At 46.8% G+C, this 19,110-nt stretch overlaps 1 protein-coding gene across 2 annotated transcripts in view; it reads right to left on the bottom strand.

Moving 5' to 3' along the window:
• Positions 1–15,519: 15,519 nt before the first annotated feature.
• Sh3bp4 (SH3 domain binding protein 4) overlaps positions 15,520–19,110 on the bottom strand; it is an 80,677-nt gene continuing 77,086 nt past the window's right edge. For both annotated transcript variants that reach the window (XM_029480361.1, XM_021166160.2), the window contains 2 exons: positions 18,162–18,350; positions 15,520–17,422 (listed from right to left, as the gene is read on the bottom strand). In XM_029480361.1, the coding sequence (XP_029336221.1) occupies positions 17,198–17,422; positions 18,162–18,350 (414 nt within the window). In that variant the 3' untranslated portion in view covers positions 15,520–17,197. The remainder of the gene's footprint in view (positions 17,423–18,161; positions 18,351–19,110) is intronic.

Genomic DNA, 19,110 nt, shown 5'->3' with positions numbered 1-19,110 from the left:
GGTGGGAGAATAAATAATCTTGTTCTAGGTGTATACACTTAATTTTGATTATCTGCGGATACATGCCCACTCTGTTGATTAATAGCATGCAAATTAGATACTCTGATTTTTTTTAATTTTGCAAATTGGGGTGTTCATTCTATTTTTTGGGTACTTACAGCCAATTCCAAATTGCTGTCATTTCATAAATTACTGCCTGTACTAGCTGGAGGATTGGGAAACTAGCATTGGCTCAGGGAAACAAACTAGATAGCACGAAGGAGGTATCGCTGAAGCAGGCTCCCCTCAAATGCCAGTCTCCCACCAGGACCAAGTACCTCAGGGGTCTAGGCCCAAATGTGTTCCTTTTAGTGAAGAGTGAGTTCCATCCTTACAGGTAGACTTGTGCCTCGACTGTAGCTTGGAGAGAAGGGACCCTCAGTTGAGGAAATGCCTCCGTGATTTCCAGCTGTAAGGCATTTTCTCAATTAGTGATGGATGAGGGAGGGCCCCTTGTGGGTGGTGCCATCCCTGGGCTGGTAGTCCTGGGTTCTATAAGAGAGCAGGCTGAGCAAGCCAGGGGAAGCAAGTCAGTAAGCAGCATCCCAACATTGGACGGTTAGTGTTTGATTTTGCTTTTGACTGACTGTGCCCTGATATTTTCCCCTCGTGAAGTAAGAAAGTACTTTAATGGAGCCCACAGTTAAGAGACTTTGAATTGTAAAAGACTTCCAATTTCAAAAGAGATTGGATATTTTAAAGGGATTGAAATTTTAATATGTTTGAATTTGTAAAGCCTATGGGACATTTAAAGTTATTTAGATCTTGGGGATGAATGAGAAAGTAGTGTTTGGGGCTTAATAGTGATGTGTTTGTGTGTCAAGTTGACAATGGGTCAGTTGTACTGGCTGGGTTTATGTGTCAACTTGACACAGGCTGGAGTTATCACAGAGAAAGGCGCTTCAGTTGGGGAAACGCCTCCTCCATGAATCCAGCTGTAAGGCATTTTCTCAATTTGTGATCAAGGAGGAAGGGCCCATTGTGGGTGGTGCCATCCCTGGGCTGGTAGTCCTGGATTTTATAAGAAAGCAAGCTGAGCAAGCCAGGGGGAAGCAAGCCAGTAAGCAGCATTCCTCCATGACCTCTGCATCATATCCTGCCTCCAGTTTTTTTCCCTGTATGAGTTCCTGTCCTGACTTCCTTTGGTGATGAACAGCAATGTGGAAGTGTAAACTGAATAAACCCTTTCCTCCCCAACTTGCTTCTTGGTCATAATGTTTTATGCAGCAATAGAAACCCTAAGGCATGTGTCTATGTTTGTCTGTGTGTGTCTGTCTGTCTCTGTGTGTATCTGTCTGTGTGTCTGTCTGTCTGTGTGTCTGTGTCTGCTTCCATGTATGTGTGTCTTGTGTCTGTCTGTGTGTCTGTATCTGTGCTTCCGTGTGTGTGTGTGTGTGTGTGTGTGTGTGTGTGTATGTGTGTTGAGGCTGGTGTCAGGTCCTGCCCTCCTTCCACCCTCCGGATGGTCTTTCAGGGCTGTTTCAGCAAGCTGACTCGCTCCAGGCGCTCCCTATCTCCACATCCTTCCGAGTGAGACAGCAGGTGGGCAGCTATGTCCTCCAGCTTTTGACATGAGTTCTGGAGAGCCAAGTCTTCCTGCTTGTGTGGCAAGCACTTTGCTCAGTGGGGACTCTCTTCAAGCCAGGGGTTTCTGAGTCACAGTAACCAGTACCTGAGCATGCTGGGTATGGGAATTCAAATAGGAACGACCTGCATAGGCTCATAGCTTTGAATGCTCAGTCACCAGGGAGTGGAACTGTTTGAAAGGATTAGAAGGAGGTGTGGCTTTGTTTGAGAAAGCTGACCTGGTGTCAAAAGCTAGGTTCAGTCTCTCTCTCTCTCTCTCTCTCTCTCTCTCTCTCTCTCTCTCTCTCTCTGCCTACAGGTCAGGATGTAGAACTCTCAGCTACTACTCCAACACCATGTCTCTGTGCCACCATGCTCCCTACCATGGTGATAATGGACTAACCTATAAGCAAGACCACAGTTGAATGCTTTCTTTTGTAAGAGTTGCCTTGGTCATAGTGTCTCTTCACAGCAATAGAACAGTGATGAAGACACTGAGAAAGGAACATCACATGCCATGAGAGACTGGCTGTCCTCATGCGAAGTTCAGTGCCATAGCTCTGTGAGTTTGGGAAAATTGCTTAGCCTCTCTCTGTTTCCTGTTGTTGGTAATATTTGATCCCAATCCGGGAGTTTCTTCCATGCCTTTGACCAGTTAATGTCTGAATAAAAGACACATATAACCTTTATATTTATAATAAGCCTTAATCCTCACGAGAGCCAGGCAGATGTTAGGAATTGGTTCTAATGTTTTGTCTTAATTCAGCCCCAAGAATTGGGAATCTGCGTGTCTAAATGCTGAATGTCCCTGTCCCCAACTGGTTTTTGACTGATCAATAAAGAGCCAATGGTTGATTAGGATGGAAGAGGCAGGACTTCTAGGTTCCCAGGGAGGAGGAAGAAAGGGCAGCCAGAAGAAGGGGTAGGACAGACCATTCTGGGAAGGAACAGGAAGGAACAATGGCTGAAATGTAGGCACAAGAAGGAAAGCAGCCTCCAGAAGGGCTGCCCAGAAGTGACTTGGGCAGCAAAGGTAGGGGTCAGCCCAGAAAGAGACAGAGAAGGGAAGATAAAATATGGATTTAGAAGATGTTAAGCCAGGAATACCAGAGGAGAGGGTTTGCTGGCTGCAAGGATTTGGCCCAGGCATTGTGTTAGTCAAGGCATATCAAAATTAAGCTGGTATGTGTGTGGTGTGTGTGTGTGTGTGTGTGTGTCTTTCATTAGTGAGTCCAGAGGGCTCTGGTGGGTGGCTGGAAGCATGACCCCCCCCCCCCAGGAGCATAGAGAAGATTAACTAATTCGCCACTACAGGCAGTATCTACCCTGTATGTTATTAAAATCTATTTTCCATCAATAACCCCAAATTATTACTTACTCTTCACTCCAATTGGCCAACCTTCAGGACTCCTAACCCATGGCGTCTTATCCCTCTCTCTGCCACCTTCTTCTGCCCAGCTGTCTTTATTCATCAATCAGAAATAACCTGGGGCAAGGTCACATAGCATCACTTGGGTCTATCTGCAGATTATTTTGTCTCTGGGGCAATCAGACCTTAAGGGCCTGCACTTAGCATTACAATACATAGCAACAGACCAGACCTCAACAATTTCCCTTCTTGTCTATGAAACATGGGCAATAACTGTGCCTACTACATAAGACACTGCCAGGATCTACTAAGCTACTGTCTCTGAAGTGCCACCCTAATGGATGGATACCAAGTAAGCCCTAAGCAGGAATCTGAGGGTTTCATTAGTCTGGGTGCCTGTGAAGGACCCTGGGAGCAGACCGGGGTGAATATAGGAGAAAATTCAGGCATAGCCTGGCAGCCAGCCTACCTGGCACACTGTGCTTCTACATAAGAAGAAGCATGGTACAGCATGCCCTGGAAGTCAGAACACTGAATTCTGAAGCAGTGTAAGAAGCAGGTAGCTGGCCTGCCGATGAGTCTGCAGTTCCTACGTCTCCCTCGAGGTGCACCTTCCACATGGTGACCCTGGTGGTCTGAGTGTTCCCTATCCAGGTAATGTGTTAACCAATCACAGTCGACAGGCTCCCACCGTGTAAGTGGTTGCTCATGTGCAATAAAGCAGATGCTAGTCCCTGTAACTGTTTCAGAGTGATTTATCTTCTTGCTCTTTACTGGCCCATGGGCATTGCTTCTTGTTGGGGGATGTCCGAGCATAGACAGCAGGGGGACTCCTCCTGAAGCAGGTGTAGGGCCCACAGTAAGGAGTCAGATTGCTGTGATACATCCTGTAGAAAAACACACAGAGCACTTCTTCCCTGAGGCTGAAGGCCTGCTGAGCCTGCCCTGCTGTGGGAAAGCCCTTTTGCAAAGTCCCAAGTGTAGACTGCTCCACTTCGATTTCGAGACCCGTGCAGCTGCCCGTGTTGCAAGTCTACTGAGAGGCCACTGTTCCCCAAAATAGCCTGTCAGTCAGTCCTGTGTTCACACCCTGAGGTGGCTTCTCTCCTCCCCTGGGAGTTCACTGTGCTGCTGGAAGTCGCCAGCCAAGGCTATAAAGGTCCCCGTTGCTAAACCGTGGGACCGTCTCTCTCTCATGTGGGGGCAGCTGGGGTCAGTTGTGTAGTTTATATTAGAGAAAACTCCCAGAAAACAATGGTCTGGCTTTAATTAAAGCTCAGAGGGCAGTGGCTGCAAGTGGGCCAGGGATCGCGGCAGGCAGGGGATGTCACTGAAACAGGAATCACATCAGAAGCATCCCAGCCCCCACCCAGCTTCACACTCTACAGCCTGCTTTCCAGCCCGGTGTCTTAGCACTGAGTTAAAACCAAAGTTGTCCTCACACCTCAGTGCCCCTGAGAATGTGATGGAAGGTTTGCCAAAGGCAGATCCACAGCCTCCTGCCCCCCAACCCAACTCCATTGCTTTTCTTGTGTACCTTCTGTTGGGTCTAATGTTGATCCATGACCTGCACTGCTCCATTAAAAAGGGGGAAACATGGACTTGGTGGAAGTCTCTCTGTCTTCCCCAGGCTACCAGGCTGGTGCTCAAGTCTGACTCCTCCTACATCTGGGAGAAGAAAACATCATAGTTATATCTAATATTTAACTCAAAATCAGTTGTCATACGAATGTTTTGCAAAGTAAGATCAGATATTGTAAATAGTTTTCACTAGCTTTGTTGTTGTTGGTGGTGGTGGTGCTGGTTTGGTTGATTTTGACACAGATTATCTTGTTGAGGCCCTGGTTGTTCCGGAACTCAGTCTAAGCAACCCTTGAACTCTCAGATATCCCCCTGCCTCTGCCTTCCAGCGTGCTGGGATTAAACACTTGTGTCACCATTCCTAGTCTTTTATAGAATTTAAATAATGCAAAGAGAGGTACTGAATACATCTTGAAAATAATCCTATCAATAAGGACAGAGAAAAACTGCCTGTTTGAAGTACCATATGATTGCAAGGCAGAGCTCACCTCTGAGGGAGGGGAAACTATATTCCGGAATACAGTCATGCGTGACAAAACCAAGCTCCTTTCATTTGAATGTCAATTTCTGTTTTGGAAGTGGAGACCTTTTTTATGTGCAGTATTCATTCTCAACAGGCTCCTCCAAGTGCTAAGGGGACACCTCTTCAGGAGACCCTCCCTCCATCCAGCTGTGGGTTCCCTGTCAACTACATGCTCTTGATTTTCTTGGGAAACATTGAAACTCAAAGAGCAACTGCACACATATGTGGTCTTTGTTAGCATTCCTTCTAGGTTCCACCCCACAGTTACCTGGCAACAGCCAGGTATGCCTGATTCACTATAAAAGGGGCTGTGTGCCCTCTCCTCACTCTCTTCCTCTCTTCCCTCTTGGCCCCTTCTCTCTTCCTCCCCCTTCCCCATCTCTCTTCACATTTTCATGGTCGGCCTCTACTCCTCTGTCTGTCTGCCTGTCTGTCTGTCACTCTGTCTCTGCTTTTCTGTCTTTACTCCCTCCTCAACTTCCCTCCACATGCCCTAAATAAACTCTATTGCATACTATATCCGTCGTATGGCTGGTACCTCAGGGGGAAAGGATGTCTTAGCATCGGCCTGCAGAAGCACTCCTTCTACCTCAGCATACAGCACCTCTACCAAACATATCCCTGGCTCTGTCTGTCTTTCTTTTTTATAAAGCACAAGTCTTTGGTTTCCATTGTTCCTGCCCTGACTTCCCTCAGTGGTGAATTCTTACCTGGAAGTGTAAGCGAATAAACCCCTCCCTCCCCAAGTGGCCCTTGGTCATGTTGTTTCATCACAGCATCAGGAACCCTAACTAAGACAACTAAAGGGGAGAAGAAAACAAAGGGGCAGGACTCGGTTCAGCAAGAGATGCTAGAGGAGCAAGAGATGCTCCTGCAAAGCACATTTACTCTTCAGTAAATTACTCTTCAGTAGCGTGGCGACATTAGCCATCAGAACATCTCTATGTATTTTGTACAAATCTAATATTTGAAAATGATAGTGTCTCCCACGTCATAGGAACTGTACATAAATCCCCAGGTCTGGGTGAATTATTTCTAACTAGGTCAAGTTCTCCAGGTCTCTAGCACACATTCATCACCTCTTCTGCCTTCAATTTCTCAACTCATCTGTCACACAGAGGATGTGATAATTAGGGTTATATACAGGTGCCGTGCGAATGCCTCAGAGAAGGGTAATCCAATCTTCTGAAGTTTTTAATGCATAATTACATTCCTAGGCATTTGCTGGCTGCATAAGGAATCTGCCTCTATCACATGCTTTGACTCTCGTGCACAGGGGGATCCTGTTACAAGCTGCTGTGAGAGTGGACACAACACAAATCCGTTCCGTATTTATTTTTCCATCTAGGCTGGGAGTCAAACAGGAAAGGGACTAAATTCTCCAGCTCCCCTTTTCTTGTAGATGGGAAGCCGAGCAGCCACGTGCCAGGCAACCACCTGCACCCCCCTCAGCTCCCCACCCCCATCTCCCAGTTATTTGGGCCAATACTCAGAAAGGGTTTGGCTACTCAAAGACGACCTCAGTTGCTGGTGCTCCCCAGTGCACATCTGCTGTTCACACCCACGAAGGATGATCTTGCACCCTGGGTGTGAGCTGATTTTGCACTTAGGAGTGCAGAAAAACATGTGGGTGTGTGAAAACTAAAGCAAGCACTGGTTCTCCCAATGTGCGAATCTCAGCTGGGCTGAACAGATGCAATATTACAGCGGAAAGACCAGGGAACCAAGACAAGCGGATACAGAACTTTCTAGAAACAGCTTAGAAAGTTCCACTCCCCTCCCCCCCAAAAAAACCATATATCTGTTTAACAGAGTAAAAAAGTACAGCCAGGTGCACCCAGAGACCACTGGGCATGAATACCTGGCCTCCTTTTCCCCAGAGCACTTGCCTGCCGTGGCTGTTCAGTTGGCCACAAACTGACGATGTGTGTTTGGGTATTCTGGCTGCCCCACTCACAGTGTGGGTCACACCAAGTTGCTGCAAAATAAGAACAGATGGCAGTGGAGAGCAAAGAAAGGAACTTTAGCATCTTAAAGGAATATGCCCTAAGCGGAGTCTGACCAACAAAGCTGAAACTGGAGGAGGCCAACAATCCACAGACAGATGCTTAGGTACCAGCAACCCAATGGCAAGGGCTGACTGGCCCTGGAGCTCCTGAAGGGATGCCCTTCATTCAGTGTTAAACAGACAGAAAATATCTAGAACTGTCTCCATGAGGAACATTCTGCAGTAGCAGGTCTGCCAAAGCACTAGGGAAGCTGTAAACTGTCACAGTCTCCTGTGACCTCATGGGATCATCTCACCCCTGTTGGAAAGCTGGAGACTTCTCCCAATCCATTTGCCTGCTCGCTGGTTTCCAAACCAGAGCTCCGCATGGCAGAAGCTGGTCACGAGTATATATTTAGCTGCAAGGGGAGCTGAGAATCTGTGCTTTGAGGGTTCCAGATATAGCAAGAGTGTCTGCAAGATGCAATACATACAGAAGGCACAATCCAGACCATCGAGAGCTGCATGGCTCAGGGAGCCATGAAGAGTCAGCTGTGTTCCACATCTCTCCTTAAATCCAGAGTTCAAGCCTTGAAAGATGTGTGGTGCCTGCCCCCAGCCAGCCTTCCACACTGTCAAGTAAGGCATTTAGAACAACTGCCATCACTGGCACCCATTGTCAACCAATGTCAGTCCCCAGATAAAAGGCATTTCGCCACCCAAAAGAAACATTTTAGGATTAGGGTCAATTTGCCAAAATGTGTTTCAGTGACAATTACAGGGTGATGTCCAAACTCATTTTATGTGTGTAGGTAGACGTCATACTGGGTCCTCAACACCCTGAAAGGTGGCACAGATGCCTCCGCTGGAGACAAGGGGAGAGGCCAAGAAGTAGATTAAGCAGAGAGGATCACAGGTTAATTTTCACAAGGACCATTCTGTCAGAGGATGAGCTGAGGGGGACAAGACTCGAGTAACAGTCACAAGGAAGCTGAGAAGGAGCAGAAAGATAGGTAGTTGATTTTTAAAGGCTAATGTCCACTGTGATCAATGTAATAAGAGAGTCCTGTATCTTACTTCCTACTCCTTGGCTTTCCTTTAGGTCTAGTCTTTAGTTCTGTCCTCAGTCTTTCATCGTGGAGCTGAAGTTCTGATACATGGCACCCTTCTTATTTACACCTTAGTCTGATTATCTCCCCAGACACGGCATCTGACCTTATTGCCCCCACTTCCCAGGAAAGCTCTGTATGAATGCATCCCCTCTCACCCCCACAGTCTGGGGACCTTGTCACTCTTTCTGAGGTCCACAGCAGCCTGCCTAATTGAACACAGATGGAATGGATTCTCCGCCGGCCTCCCACAACCTCTGTGACTCTACTCTTCCTGAGCCTCTGAGTCTGAGGTGGGAGACTGTTCCCTGACTTAGATTGCTCATCTGGCTCACTCTCTGGGGAACTGCTATGACAAAATACTGAAGACTTCCTCCCAATTCTGGAGAGTGGAAGCTGACCAGTAAGGAGAAGAACCATTCTCTTCTTCCAGGATGAAGCCACAAGCATTGCATCCTGCAGAGATGAACACTGTGTCTTCCTTCACAGGACGAGGGCAGGGGAGCAAGTGAGAGGAATGCTATGGAGGAGCCCTCAGTAATCCCATCACTCCTTAAAGGCGATTAATACCACTACAATGGCCATTATATATCACATCTAATTTTTAAAATGTATTATTTTTAATCACGCATATATATGTGTGTCTGTGTGTGAGTATGTGCATGTGAGTACAGTGCCCATGGAGTACTAAAGATGATGTCAGCTCCCCTGGAACGGAAGTTATAGGTGGCTGTAAGCTGTGGATGTGGGTACTGAGAACTGATCTTGGGTCCTCTTTAAAAGCAAGATGTACTCCTAACCAGTGAGCCAACTCTTCAGCTCTGCACCCGAATTTTAAATACATACATACATACATACATACATACAAACATACATACGTCTGAGATGGGGTTTCATTATGTTGCCCACAGCCTCAGATCCATAGTTCTCCTGCCTCGCCTTTCAGAACACCCAAATCATGGCCATGCACGATAGCACTTGCCTTAATAACTGAACATTTGAGTGGTGCCTTCCAAACCAAAGCACATACACCCTGTCTTCACTTTGCCATTTACTTCTTTATTTTTGCATATGTGTAATGTGTATACATGTATGTGCATGTGTGTGAATCTGGGCATGTGACTGCTACAGAACGGAAGGCAAAGAACAGTCTCAGGATGTCTTTGCTCTGTGGGGAAAGGGTTTGCTGTATCAGCATGGCAACCCAAGTGAAGCCACTTAAAGTGGGCTGTTACGGCATGCACCTGTCACCCTGAACTGGGGGTCAGGAGACAGGTAAATCTGGGAGCTTGTTTGCCATTCAGTCTATGCAAAAACAGTGAGCTCCAGGGCCATTAAGAGACCTTGTTTCAAAAAAAAAAAATTAAATGAATGAATGAATGAATGAATGAGGTGAGGTATTGTATTACTAAGGATTCTCTAGAGTCACAGAACTTATGGAATATCTCTCTATATTGAGGGAATTTATTGTGACGACTTGCAGTCTACAGTCCAACTAACGCAACAATGGTCAGCTGTGAATGGAAGTCCAAGGATCTAGTAGTTGCTCAGTTCCATGATGCTAGTTGTTTCTGCTGGTCTTCAGTAGCAGTAAATCCCAACAGATCTGCTGGCAAGTAAATGCAAGCAGGCAAAGAAGAGCGAATCTTCCTTGTTCCAATGTCCTTATGTAGGTCTCCAGCAGAAGGTGTGGCCCAGATTAAAGATGTGAACCACCACGCCTGGATCTGAGACTTGCTTTATCCCAGGCTGACCTTGAACTCAGAGATCTCCTTGCCTCAGTCTCCTAGGATTAAAGGCGTGTACTACCTTGCCAGGGTCTAAGCTTTTCAGGGCCACTATACCTCTAGATCTCCATGTCAAGATCCAGGTCAGAAACTTGCGTCTTCCAGCCCCAAGATCTGGCTCACAGGTGAGCCCTCCAATCCTGGATTGTAGTTCATTCCAGATATAGTCAAGTTGACAACCAGGAATAGCCATTACAGGTATGATAGAGAGCGAGAGACTCTAGACTTGAGGACTCCACTTGCAGGCAAAGGTGAATACACCCTGGAAACACATGTGCACATCCGTGCCTAAAGTAACACTCATACATACACATACATATATATGTTTACATATACAAACATATATGCACAAACATATACACATATACACATGTGTATTATTCTTGGAGCCACACATGGAATGGAGAATTCCTGTCTCACAGGAGCTAAGGGCTGAGAAGTGGGTGCTTCATGATCTGTTGGGTGGGGGCTGCCTGTACATAGCACCAGTGACCTACGCATTTCAAGCAGCTGGAAGGACTTGGAGAATTTTCACCACAACGTACTTTCCTTGAGAGCTGGCAGTGCACACCGGCAACCCCAGCACCTGAGAGACAGAGGCAGGAGGATCAGGTGTTCCTAAGCACCCCTGGCTATATGTTGAGTTTGAGGCCAGCCTGGGGGTACGCAAGAGTCTGTCTCAAAAGAAGAAAAATGTTTGAGATAAGCACTTAACTGGATTTGACCATAATACAGTGTAAACATTTGTCAAAACTACATGATGATTTTTTTTAATTTTTAAAATTAATTAGAATTAATAATACATGTATAATAAGTAAAATTATTAAAATTGATACATTTTATCAGGCATGCCTGTGTATGTGGGCTTATCTAGAACCAACTGCCGTCACTGATCTTCACACAGTACTTTCCCAAAGATGCCCCCCAACACTACCCACTCTATTCTTGCCCTGGGTTGGAATCCTTCTCTTCAGCTCTGGGTTCTTCCTGACCTAACCTTGGATATTGGTCTGGCAGACTGCTGGCTCCTATCAGCTTGTTGGCTCCCTGGGGACAGCACACCCCTTGGGTCTAGGGCAGTGGCTAGCAAGTAGCAAAAGTTCCTCAAGTGCTCACCAGTAAAGCACCTCTTCCTTTAAAAGCATCCAGGACAGCTCTCTGCCTTGCATCTCCACCATGGCCTCTCCCCACCCCTAGTCTTAGTAGAGGTACAGGTACCTACCTTATGGGTGTCATTCTTCTGCCTGTCTCCCCGCAGCTGTTCTTCACGCTCTAGAGGCTCTCTCAATGAGCCCCTCCCCTCCTTCTGCCTTCCTTATCCACTCCACCGAGCATGCCAGCCCTCCTTGAACTTCGGCTGTTCCCTCCTGTGTAAGACCTTCCCCAAAAGAACTGATGGGACACCGTTGAACCCCATATTGGTGGTAGCCACTGTTCAACATGTATAGGCTCCACCTAACTACAGCTCACAGGATGGTATGATGCACTCTGAGAAGTCTTTGGTTACCCTCTGTGATGAAAAATACACTCAGCAATATATATATATGTGTGTGTGTATATATATATATACATATATATGAATGTATAATATATTACCTATGAATATATATTATATATTTATGTATGTATATACTGATATTTCTAAGGCAAACCAATTAAAATGGAAAAATTAAGAAAAATGACTTTAGATACTTAAAATGTCACCTCACACACCAATTAATTTCTTCAGGTCTTACCCTCTCTCCCATCAGGCAGAATATTAAATTAGAGAATCAAAAAATTTAAAACACCACCCTTCCTAGCTTGGAGCAAAAATACTAATACAAGAGATTTTTAGAACAATGTGGATAGTTAATGTGTGGGAGAGTGACTTCCTCAGAATCATTTTTTTTTAAATGAAGGGAAAATTGCCTTTTTATTTTTATTATCTTCTGGGCATTAACATTTCTGTCAAAAGTTTCTGTAGGCAAGGAACTAATGTTATAGACACTCCAGAGAATTCTTAGACCTCTATGCCTGTGAACGTTTTTGTAGATGTCTAAATGTTTATCATTGTGTTGAAAGTCTGGTGGGATAAAAACTCCATTATTTTGTGTCTGATTGGATAGTCAATGTGTCTATCCAATGTGGTGAGTGTCTAGCGTGGATGAGACCTTCCATTACTATCTCTGAATGCCTGGTTGGATGAAACCTCCATCAGTGTGCGGCTTGTCTGGTGCTGACCAGACTTCAGTCTTTGTTTGTAATGGTCGAGTAAGACCAACCATTGTGTGCTCTGTGGAGTGTGGTGCCCAGACCTTCAATCACTGTGTTTAGTGTATGGTGCAGATGAGCGCCTTCACTAGATGGTGTTATTAATGTAGCACACTTAAAATCTGTAATCATAAGCTTTGCTACATATATGGAGAGAGTGCCTTTCTTTGCCCTCCCAGGTCATATTTTAAGCATTTATAGAATTCTGAGGTGTCTCTCGCCTTCATTAAATCATCAAGGGGTCCATGGCACAAAGAGCTGATTTCCTTTCAAGCTAGTTTACAAAACATCAAAATTTGTGACAGCGTCAGGTACCTAATAAAAAGGCTTCCTTGGCGCACCTGCTCTTGGGATACGGTTTGCTGAGTTCGTTCCTGCAATGTTCTTCACCCTCTTCGAATCTGAGCCAGTTTTTGATGCATTCATTATTCAAGTTTCCACTTGCTTTTGTGCTGGTAGTACGCCCAGCACAAAGGCTGTTATCCACTCCAATAGCTACAGCCATCTCAGTTTAAAATCTATTATACATAGGAACAACACCCCTTTCGACAAACATCTTGGGGTTTAGACACAGACAGGCTTCTTCCGTTGGAGAGCTCTGTGTGTCACCCAGCCAGGAGGAAGGGAAGGGAACACCCCGGGTAACAAGGCCTTCTGGAGCCAGGCCTGGAATTCCAGCTACTTGTAAGCTGAGGCAGAGGGATGCAGCAAGTGCAAGGTCTTGTGTCCAGAGGAAATTTAAGGATCAACTGGGCAAGTTATCGTGACCCTATCTTAAAACACCAAAAGCTGAGATGTTAGCCCAACGGTAGAATGCTTGCCTGGAATAGGTGAGGGTCTAGGCCTGACTCCCAGTGATTCATTCCCTCAAAGAAGACTTCTGCGTCCCATGGGGGAGAACAGAGACAGTAGAGTGTACCGGAAACAGGACTTGGAGCATTTGGGCAAGGGGTTGGCAATGGTGAGCAAAGATCTCACTTCCAGCCTCACTGCTTGGCTGGTAAGCTCTGGTAAGAACTGATCAGGAAGGTTCTATGACAAGTTTGAATTTGAGCGTTATGGCCAGGTGATAAATTCTCAAGGGAAGAATTACAAAAGTATGACGAAGTACACACCAAGGGTGGAGGTCAAAGCAAAAACTTAGCACGGGTAAAACCCATCTTGTTTTCTTGGAAATCAAAACCTATTTTCTTTAAAGCTTTATTATTTGTAATTACGTATGTGGGTATGTCCGTGTGAAAGCAAGAGCCTGTAGAGGCAAGTTGGGTTAGAGACTCCGGAGCTGGAGTTAAAGGTAGTTGTGAGCTGTCCAGTACAGGCACTGGGAACTGAACTCTGGTCCCCTGCAAGAGCAGTACAGGCTTTTAACCACCAAGCCACCTCTCCAGCAACCCATACACACACTGCTTTTGTTTGCTGTGTGTTTTTACTTTTTTGAGACAGGGTCTTACCATGCAGACCAGGCTGGCCGTGAACTCAAGAGATTTGCCTGTTGTAATTAAAGGTGTATGCGACCAAGCCCCATACCTAATTTTTACTTCGTTAGTATTTGGTCCCAAAGGACACCTATACATTCCCAAGCTCTGAGATGCTTGTAAGTACCAATAGTATCCATGTCAACAGCAGAATTAAAACACTGCTTTTCACTGAGTGGCTTGGAAGGAGAGAGACAGCATACTGTATTGCATGGTATCCAAAAGCCACAGTGAGTCTAAATCTGCTACCTGTGAGTCATTTGGATTAGACTGTGTAACTGAAACCACATTAGGTTATGCTAGGACCTAGATCTGGCTCTTGGTGTCCTAATAATGAAGGAATGAACTGGTTAGGTCATCTGATACCTTCATTTTAGACTTCTGGCCTCCGCAACGATGAGAGGATGCTGTTTTCAGGTTCATAGCTTGTTATGGCTGCTCTGGGGTAAAAGCCTTGTTTCTGGCCTGGGGGGTGGGGAGAGCAGTGGTATGGCTTTGTGGCACAGCACTTGCCCAACCTAATTAAGGCTCCAGTAGTTTCCATGCTTATCGCTTGGAGAAAAATCCATTTTCCTATTAGCCCCGTGTAACATGTAAGTTATGGGGCCATATGGGATTATGTCTTCAAGTACAAAATAGGTGAAAATTCAGAAAATCATTCTAAAATGAGAACAGGTGTATCTGGACTCACAAATCAGGAGTTGATGTCAAGGACTGACTGGTTCTGCTGTTATGGAGCCTTTGAAAACACACACAGTAGGAACTACATGGCCAGGTTTAAATAAAACAACAAAAGAAAAGGAGGTCTGTCTCCCAACTCCTATCAAGGGCACATTTCCAGTATCCTGGCCTCCTCACACCAGTCCCTACCTTTTAAAGGTTCTACTCCCCACCCCCAACAGTGACCTGCCAAGGACCAAGCCTTTAACTCCAGGGGTTGTGGGGGACTCTCAAGATCCAAGATGGAGTAGCCAGAATGGACATAGATGTAGAAAGTGGAGGGGCTGAGCTCACAGGGCTCTGAGCTAGTTACCATGCTCAGGCTGCTGTTCAGAGACTTAGCTTCTCAATGCTGCCCACACTAGACAGAGTTCCCAGGACTGGCCTGTTTTCAGTCCAGCTGGGACTTTATCTTTAACTACAAAATAGGTGAAAACTCATCAAATCACCCTAAAATGAGAACAGGGTTATCTAGACTAAATCAGGGGTTGCTGTCCAGGACTGATTGGTCTATCCTGGGCTATCCAATTGAAGATACCCTCAAGCAGGCTCTTGATGAGCACAGCTCCTCCTACCACCTCTAGCTGGGGTTGATCCCATGGACCAGTGCCTACACTCCTTGTTCCAGTTTCCCTGACAACGGGAAGTGCACACCCACCTGGGCAAGGCCTCCATTGCTTGCTGCAATCAGCAGGCCCAGGGAATGCCAGGCCCACTAAGAAATGGCTGGGTCTGAACTCCATGATGGGGGTTGGTGGTACTAGTTCCAGGTGGTAGAGACCAGGAACAAGGAGAGACCTCTGCCTCCTTTGTTTGGGGGCCCCAGGTAACACTGACTCCCACTTGGTTGTAATGAATGAGCAATTAACAGTAAGAGAAAACAACCCCATACCAACTGCCACACTGTCAGAGTGACTGACAGGAACCTAGTCATTGACTTTATGCTGGCTTTTATTTAAAGTCTGGCTGGGCACAGACAGACAGACAGACAGACACACACACACACACACACACACACACACACACACACACGCGCGCGCTAACCAGTTGAAATGTCCAAATAAAATTTACTGCAACTTTTGTAGAATTTAATTTGTGCTACAAGTCTTGTTGCATAGGAAACTATTCAAAGCCCCTGAGGAAAATATCCACGGTTTAAGGTGAGACTGGTTTTGTTTCTTCTTTGGGGAAAAAAGGCAAGAAAGAGATGCTCTCTGGGCAAAATGAAGGTGCAGAGTAACGGGCATTACTGTGGTGACCTGGGAGTCCTGTGACTTGGTTCCTACAGCATTAATACCTACTGTTTACTTCTAAGTCTGTTGGTCTGTGAGTTCTGATTCGGAAGCTATAGACATTTCAGCTCAATGTGGAAGTTGGACACTGGTCATCAGCCTGTGCCTGCAAAGCAGAGGGAGGCTCTGGAACTGCCCTGTAAACAGACAGCCCGAGTCTTTCCCATTACCAGGGTCACTTAACTGCTGATTTTTCTACTTCCCGTTTCCTCCCCAAATGCCACAGATACTGTGTGACCCTGGAAGTCATCGTGGACCACATGACCCGCCACCTCAGTACAATCCTCTGCAAGCTCCCAACCTTCCAGAGAGCATCACTCAGGGAAAATGTTCCTCGTGCTAATATTTACACTGCTGGATAACTACGTTATCCCCTTAGGAGATGTGGGCGCACCAGGAAGGAGGTGTTTAACGTGGAGATGAAGTGCGGAGTTTGGCAATGGCAGATGGCACCTCTACACGCCAGCATGTGATGTCACCTGAAAAGTCACCAGGTGACCATGGTGGACATAAGAAGAACCAGGGGCCACCAGGTTCTGGCTGGGTGCAAGGGTGTTCCTCCCACCTATAGCAGAGGTGGATCTGCCCTCAGGGAGACAGCATTCAATGACCTAGAGTGGCAGGGACCACCTTGTTTTTCAGAATGGTTACTGCAAATAACCAAATACACAGGTGACAGGGACCCCCGCCCCGGCCCCTAACTCCAGCTGATTCCTTATTTGTTGGAAGAATCTCAAATGTACTAAGCTACCATGTGGGGACTTTGCAGCTCACTGAAGCACACAGACCAACATGTTATGTGGATGGCCACTGAGGACAGCAAGGTAGAAGGAAGGAGGGGTGGGCAGCCTCAAGGCCACGTACAACAAGTCACCAGGCCCACGGGCTCGTCTTCCCACAGGTGACAAGTGGAAAATGTCTGCCCAGAGCCAACTCCTTTCCCATTCTGCGTGTCAAAATACAAGGTATGTCTGGGACTCAGAAACACCTGTGGCCTTACAATAGCTACATACCCCTAGAACAGAATTTGAAAAGGCCTTTAAAGAACATAAAAACCTCAATAGCATTTGCCTTTACTAAGGTGAAAAAATTTTTTAAATAACCTTTACAGTCCATTAAAAAATTAGATACCACCTTTCTTACGTCCTTTCTAAGTCTTCTGTTAAAAAAAGTGATTTTAAATTTAAACGTACATTTTCAACAAATAGAAAGCAACACAATTGGCAACTGGAAGTAGAAAGCCCCTGGGACCTGCCCCTGGATAGAGGGGAGGGGAAGAGGGTCCAAAGTCCTCAGTCCCTCCTGGGCGTGGCTGGCAGGTAGGCCTCGCCCTGAGCAGCCATCCCTCCCACTGTGGAGAGATGATGGGCCAAGTCCCAGCCCTGGTGGGCGGAGTCCCAGGTCTGGTGGGCGGAGTCCCAAGCTCTGGTGGGTGGAGTCACAAGCTCTGGTGGGCGGAGTCCCAACTCCAGTGAGTAGTAGGGCAGGGATCCCACTCAGATCACAAAGTCATCATGGTCCGCAGGACTGAAGGCAGCTGCCCTCAGGATGTCCAGTGAGTTCACCAGGATCAATGTCCCTGTGAGGTGCTTCCAGCGCCTGGTGATGGGGTTCTTCATCTTGTCCAGGCCTATGTGCAACTCCTGGATGACATCTCGGTAGCTGTCCCCAATCTGATGGCTCCAGGTGAGTAAGAAGTCATAGGCAGGTTTCCACATGGCCTGGGTGATGCAGTGAACAGAAACATCAAAAACAAAACAAAACAAAAAAACAGAGAGAGAAAGGTCAGGACGGTGAGGTCCCTCAGTTAGTCACTCCTGTGACACTCACAGCAGCAGGTGGAGCCATTAGTGCGACCTGGCCTACACTGGGGAAAGGGTGGTGTCCTCCTGTATCTGAGTCATGAGATGGATCTCTCCCGCCTTACAGCACCCACTTTCACCCGTGCCATGCCGTGTCTCAGAAACTGCCCATGCATAGAGTGCACCCTCCCTCTTGGGACTTCCTGCTTCCCTGCCTCGTGAGACTGAATCAGCTTTCCAGGGTCACCTCCACAAAAAGGCAGTGTCTGGGCAGGACTCCAGCACACCCAACCTTTGTCGAAGTTAGGTAACATAGCAGGAATTCAGCCAATATAGCGGACCCCCCGGGGCTCTGTTAATATACTCATTGATACTGCAGGAGGTAATTTAAAAGTAAAATTAGCAAGGGAGGATGGTGCTCTGCCCAGACTGTGGCACAGCAGCCCTGATCCCTCTACGGCCAGGTTCTGAAGACAGGATCCGGAGAACAGGCTGATGCCTCCCACCTAGCCAGGGTATACTTTGTATTGGGCAACCTCACTTCACCTTAGCCTACCCTGCTAGAGTGCTATGAAGCAGATCGATTTATTATTGGACCCCAAGGGCCCTAGGGAACTGAGGGCAACGAAAGTAACCAAGGGGCTGGAGCCCCACTCACCTCACTGTCTACTACCCCATTCCTGTCTCGGTGAGGAGACTCATAGGCATCCATCTGTTGCTTGGAGACCTTGGCTAGCTTCTCAGCCAGTTCCCTCCATCGCTGGGCCACTTCGACAGCTGTGGTCAGGAGCACAAAGTCCTGGATGAGTCTCACCACCAGGCCCTGACAGTCCATTTTCAGCAAAGCCTGGGAAGATGAAATGCAGCATGAGGCCAGTGTAGGCTTGGCTTCAGGGGACGGTCAACCTGTAGATGATGCTCTTTGTCCTAAGAGTTCTAAGGTCCCCAGCCTGGCACCACGCGTGTGCAAGAGGATACAGATGCCTTAAGGGCTTTTGGGATTAGAACATGAAAAATGTAAGACCACAGGGTGCAGGCCACCATGGCTAATGCCCTTATAAGAGCCACCCACCTATGAACCAGGGCTGGACTGATACTCCTTCCAGAGGCAGTAGAGGGAAGGTGAGAGGCACTCCCAGTCACGGGAAGGCCTGACTCAGGCTGGCCAAGCACATCTGCTGTGCTGGTAATAGCACATACTGGCAGACACTGAGCAGCTAAGTCCAGAGCCCCTCAGAAAGAGAGAGAGAGAGAGACCAGAGGCAGAAGCAGGACTCAGTTTTTTGAGGTTTTCTCCATGATGCTGGCACATCGAGAGCTGACCTATCCCAACGACAGGGTGAAAGGGTTAAACCTTATGTCAACTACTTATGTATTTCTGAAAGTGATCATCGTTTGGATTTTGGTATCTGAAAAGAAATCATTTTTAATAAAACTAAATATGTGTTTATACTCCAGAAAAAAAAGTATGATCATGTGTATAGCCATGTGTCTCGGAGCGGATGTGTGGTGTGCCGGTGGTCAAGAGTTAGGTTTAAGTACTACAGAGCAATTGTGATAAAAACTGCATGGTACTGGTATAACGACAGACAAGTAGACCAATGGAA

This window comes from Mus caroli, chromosome 1, assembly GCF_900094665.2.
Source record: "Mus caroli chromosome 1, CAROLI_EIJ_v1.1, whole genome shotgun sequence".
NCBI lineage: Eukaryota > Metazoa > Chordata > Mammalia > Rodentia > Muridae > Mus > Mus caroli.
This window is presented reverse-complemented; position numbering and strand designations above follow the sequence as displayed.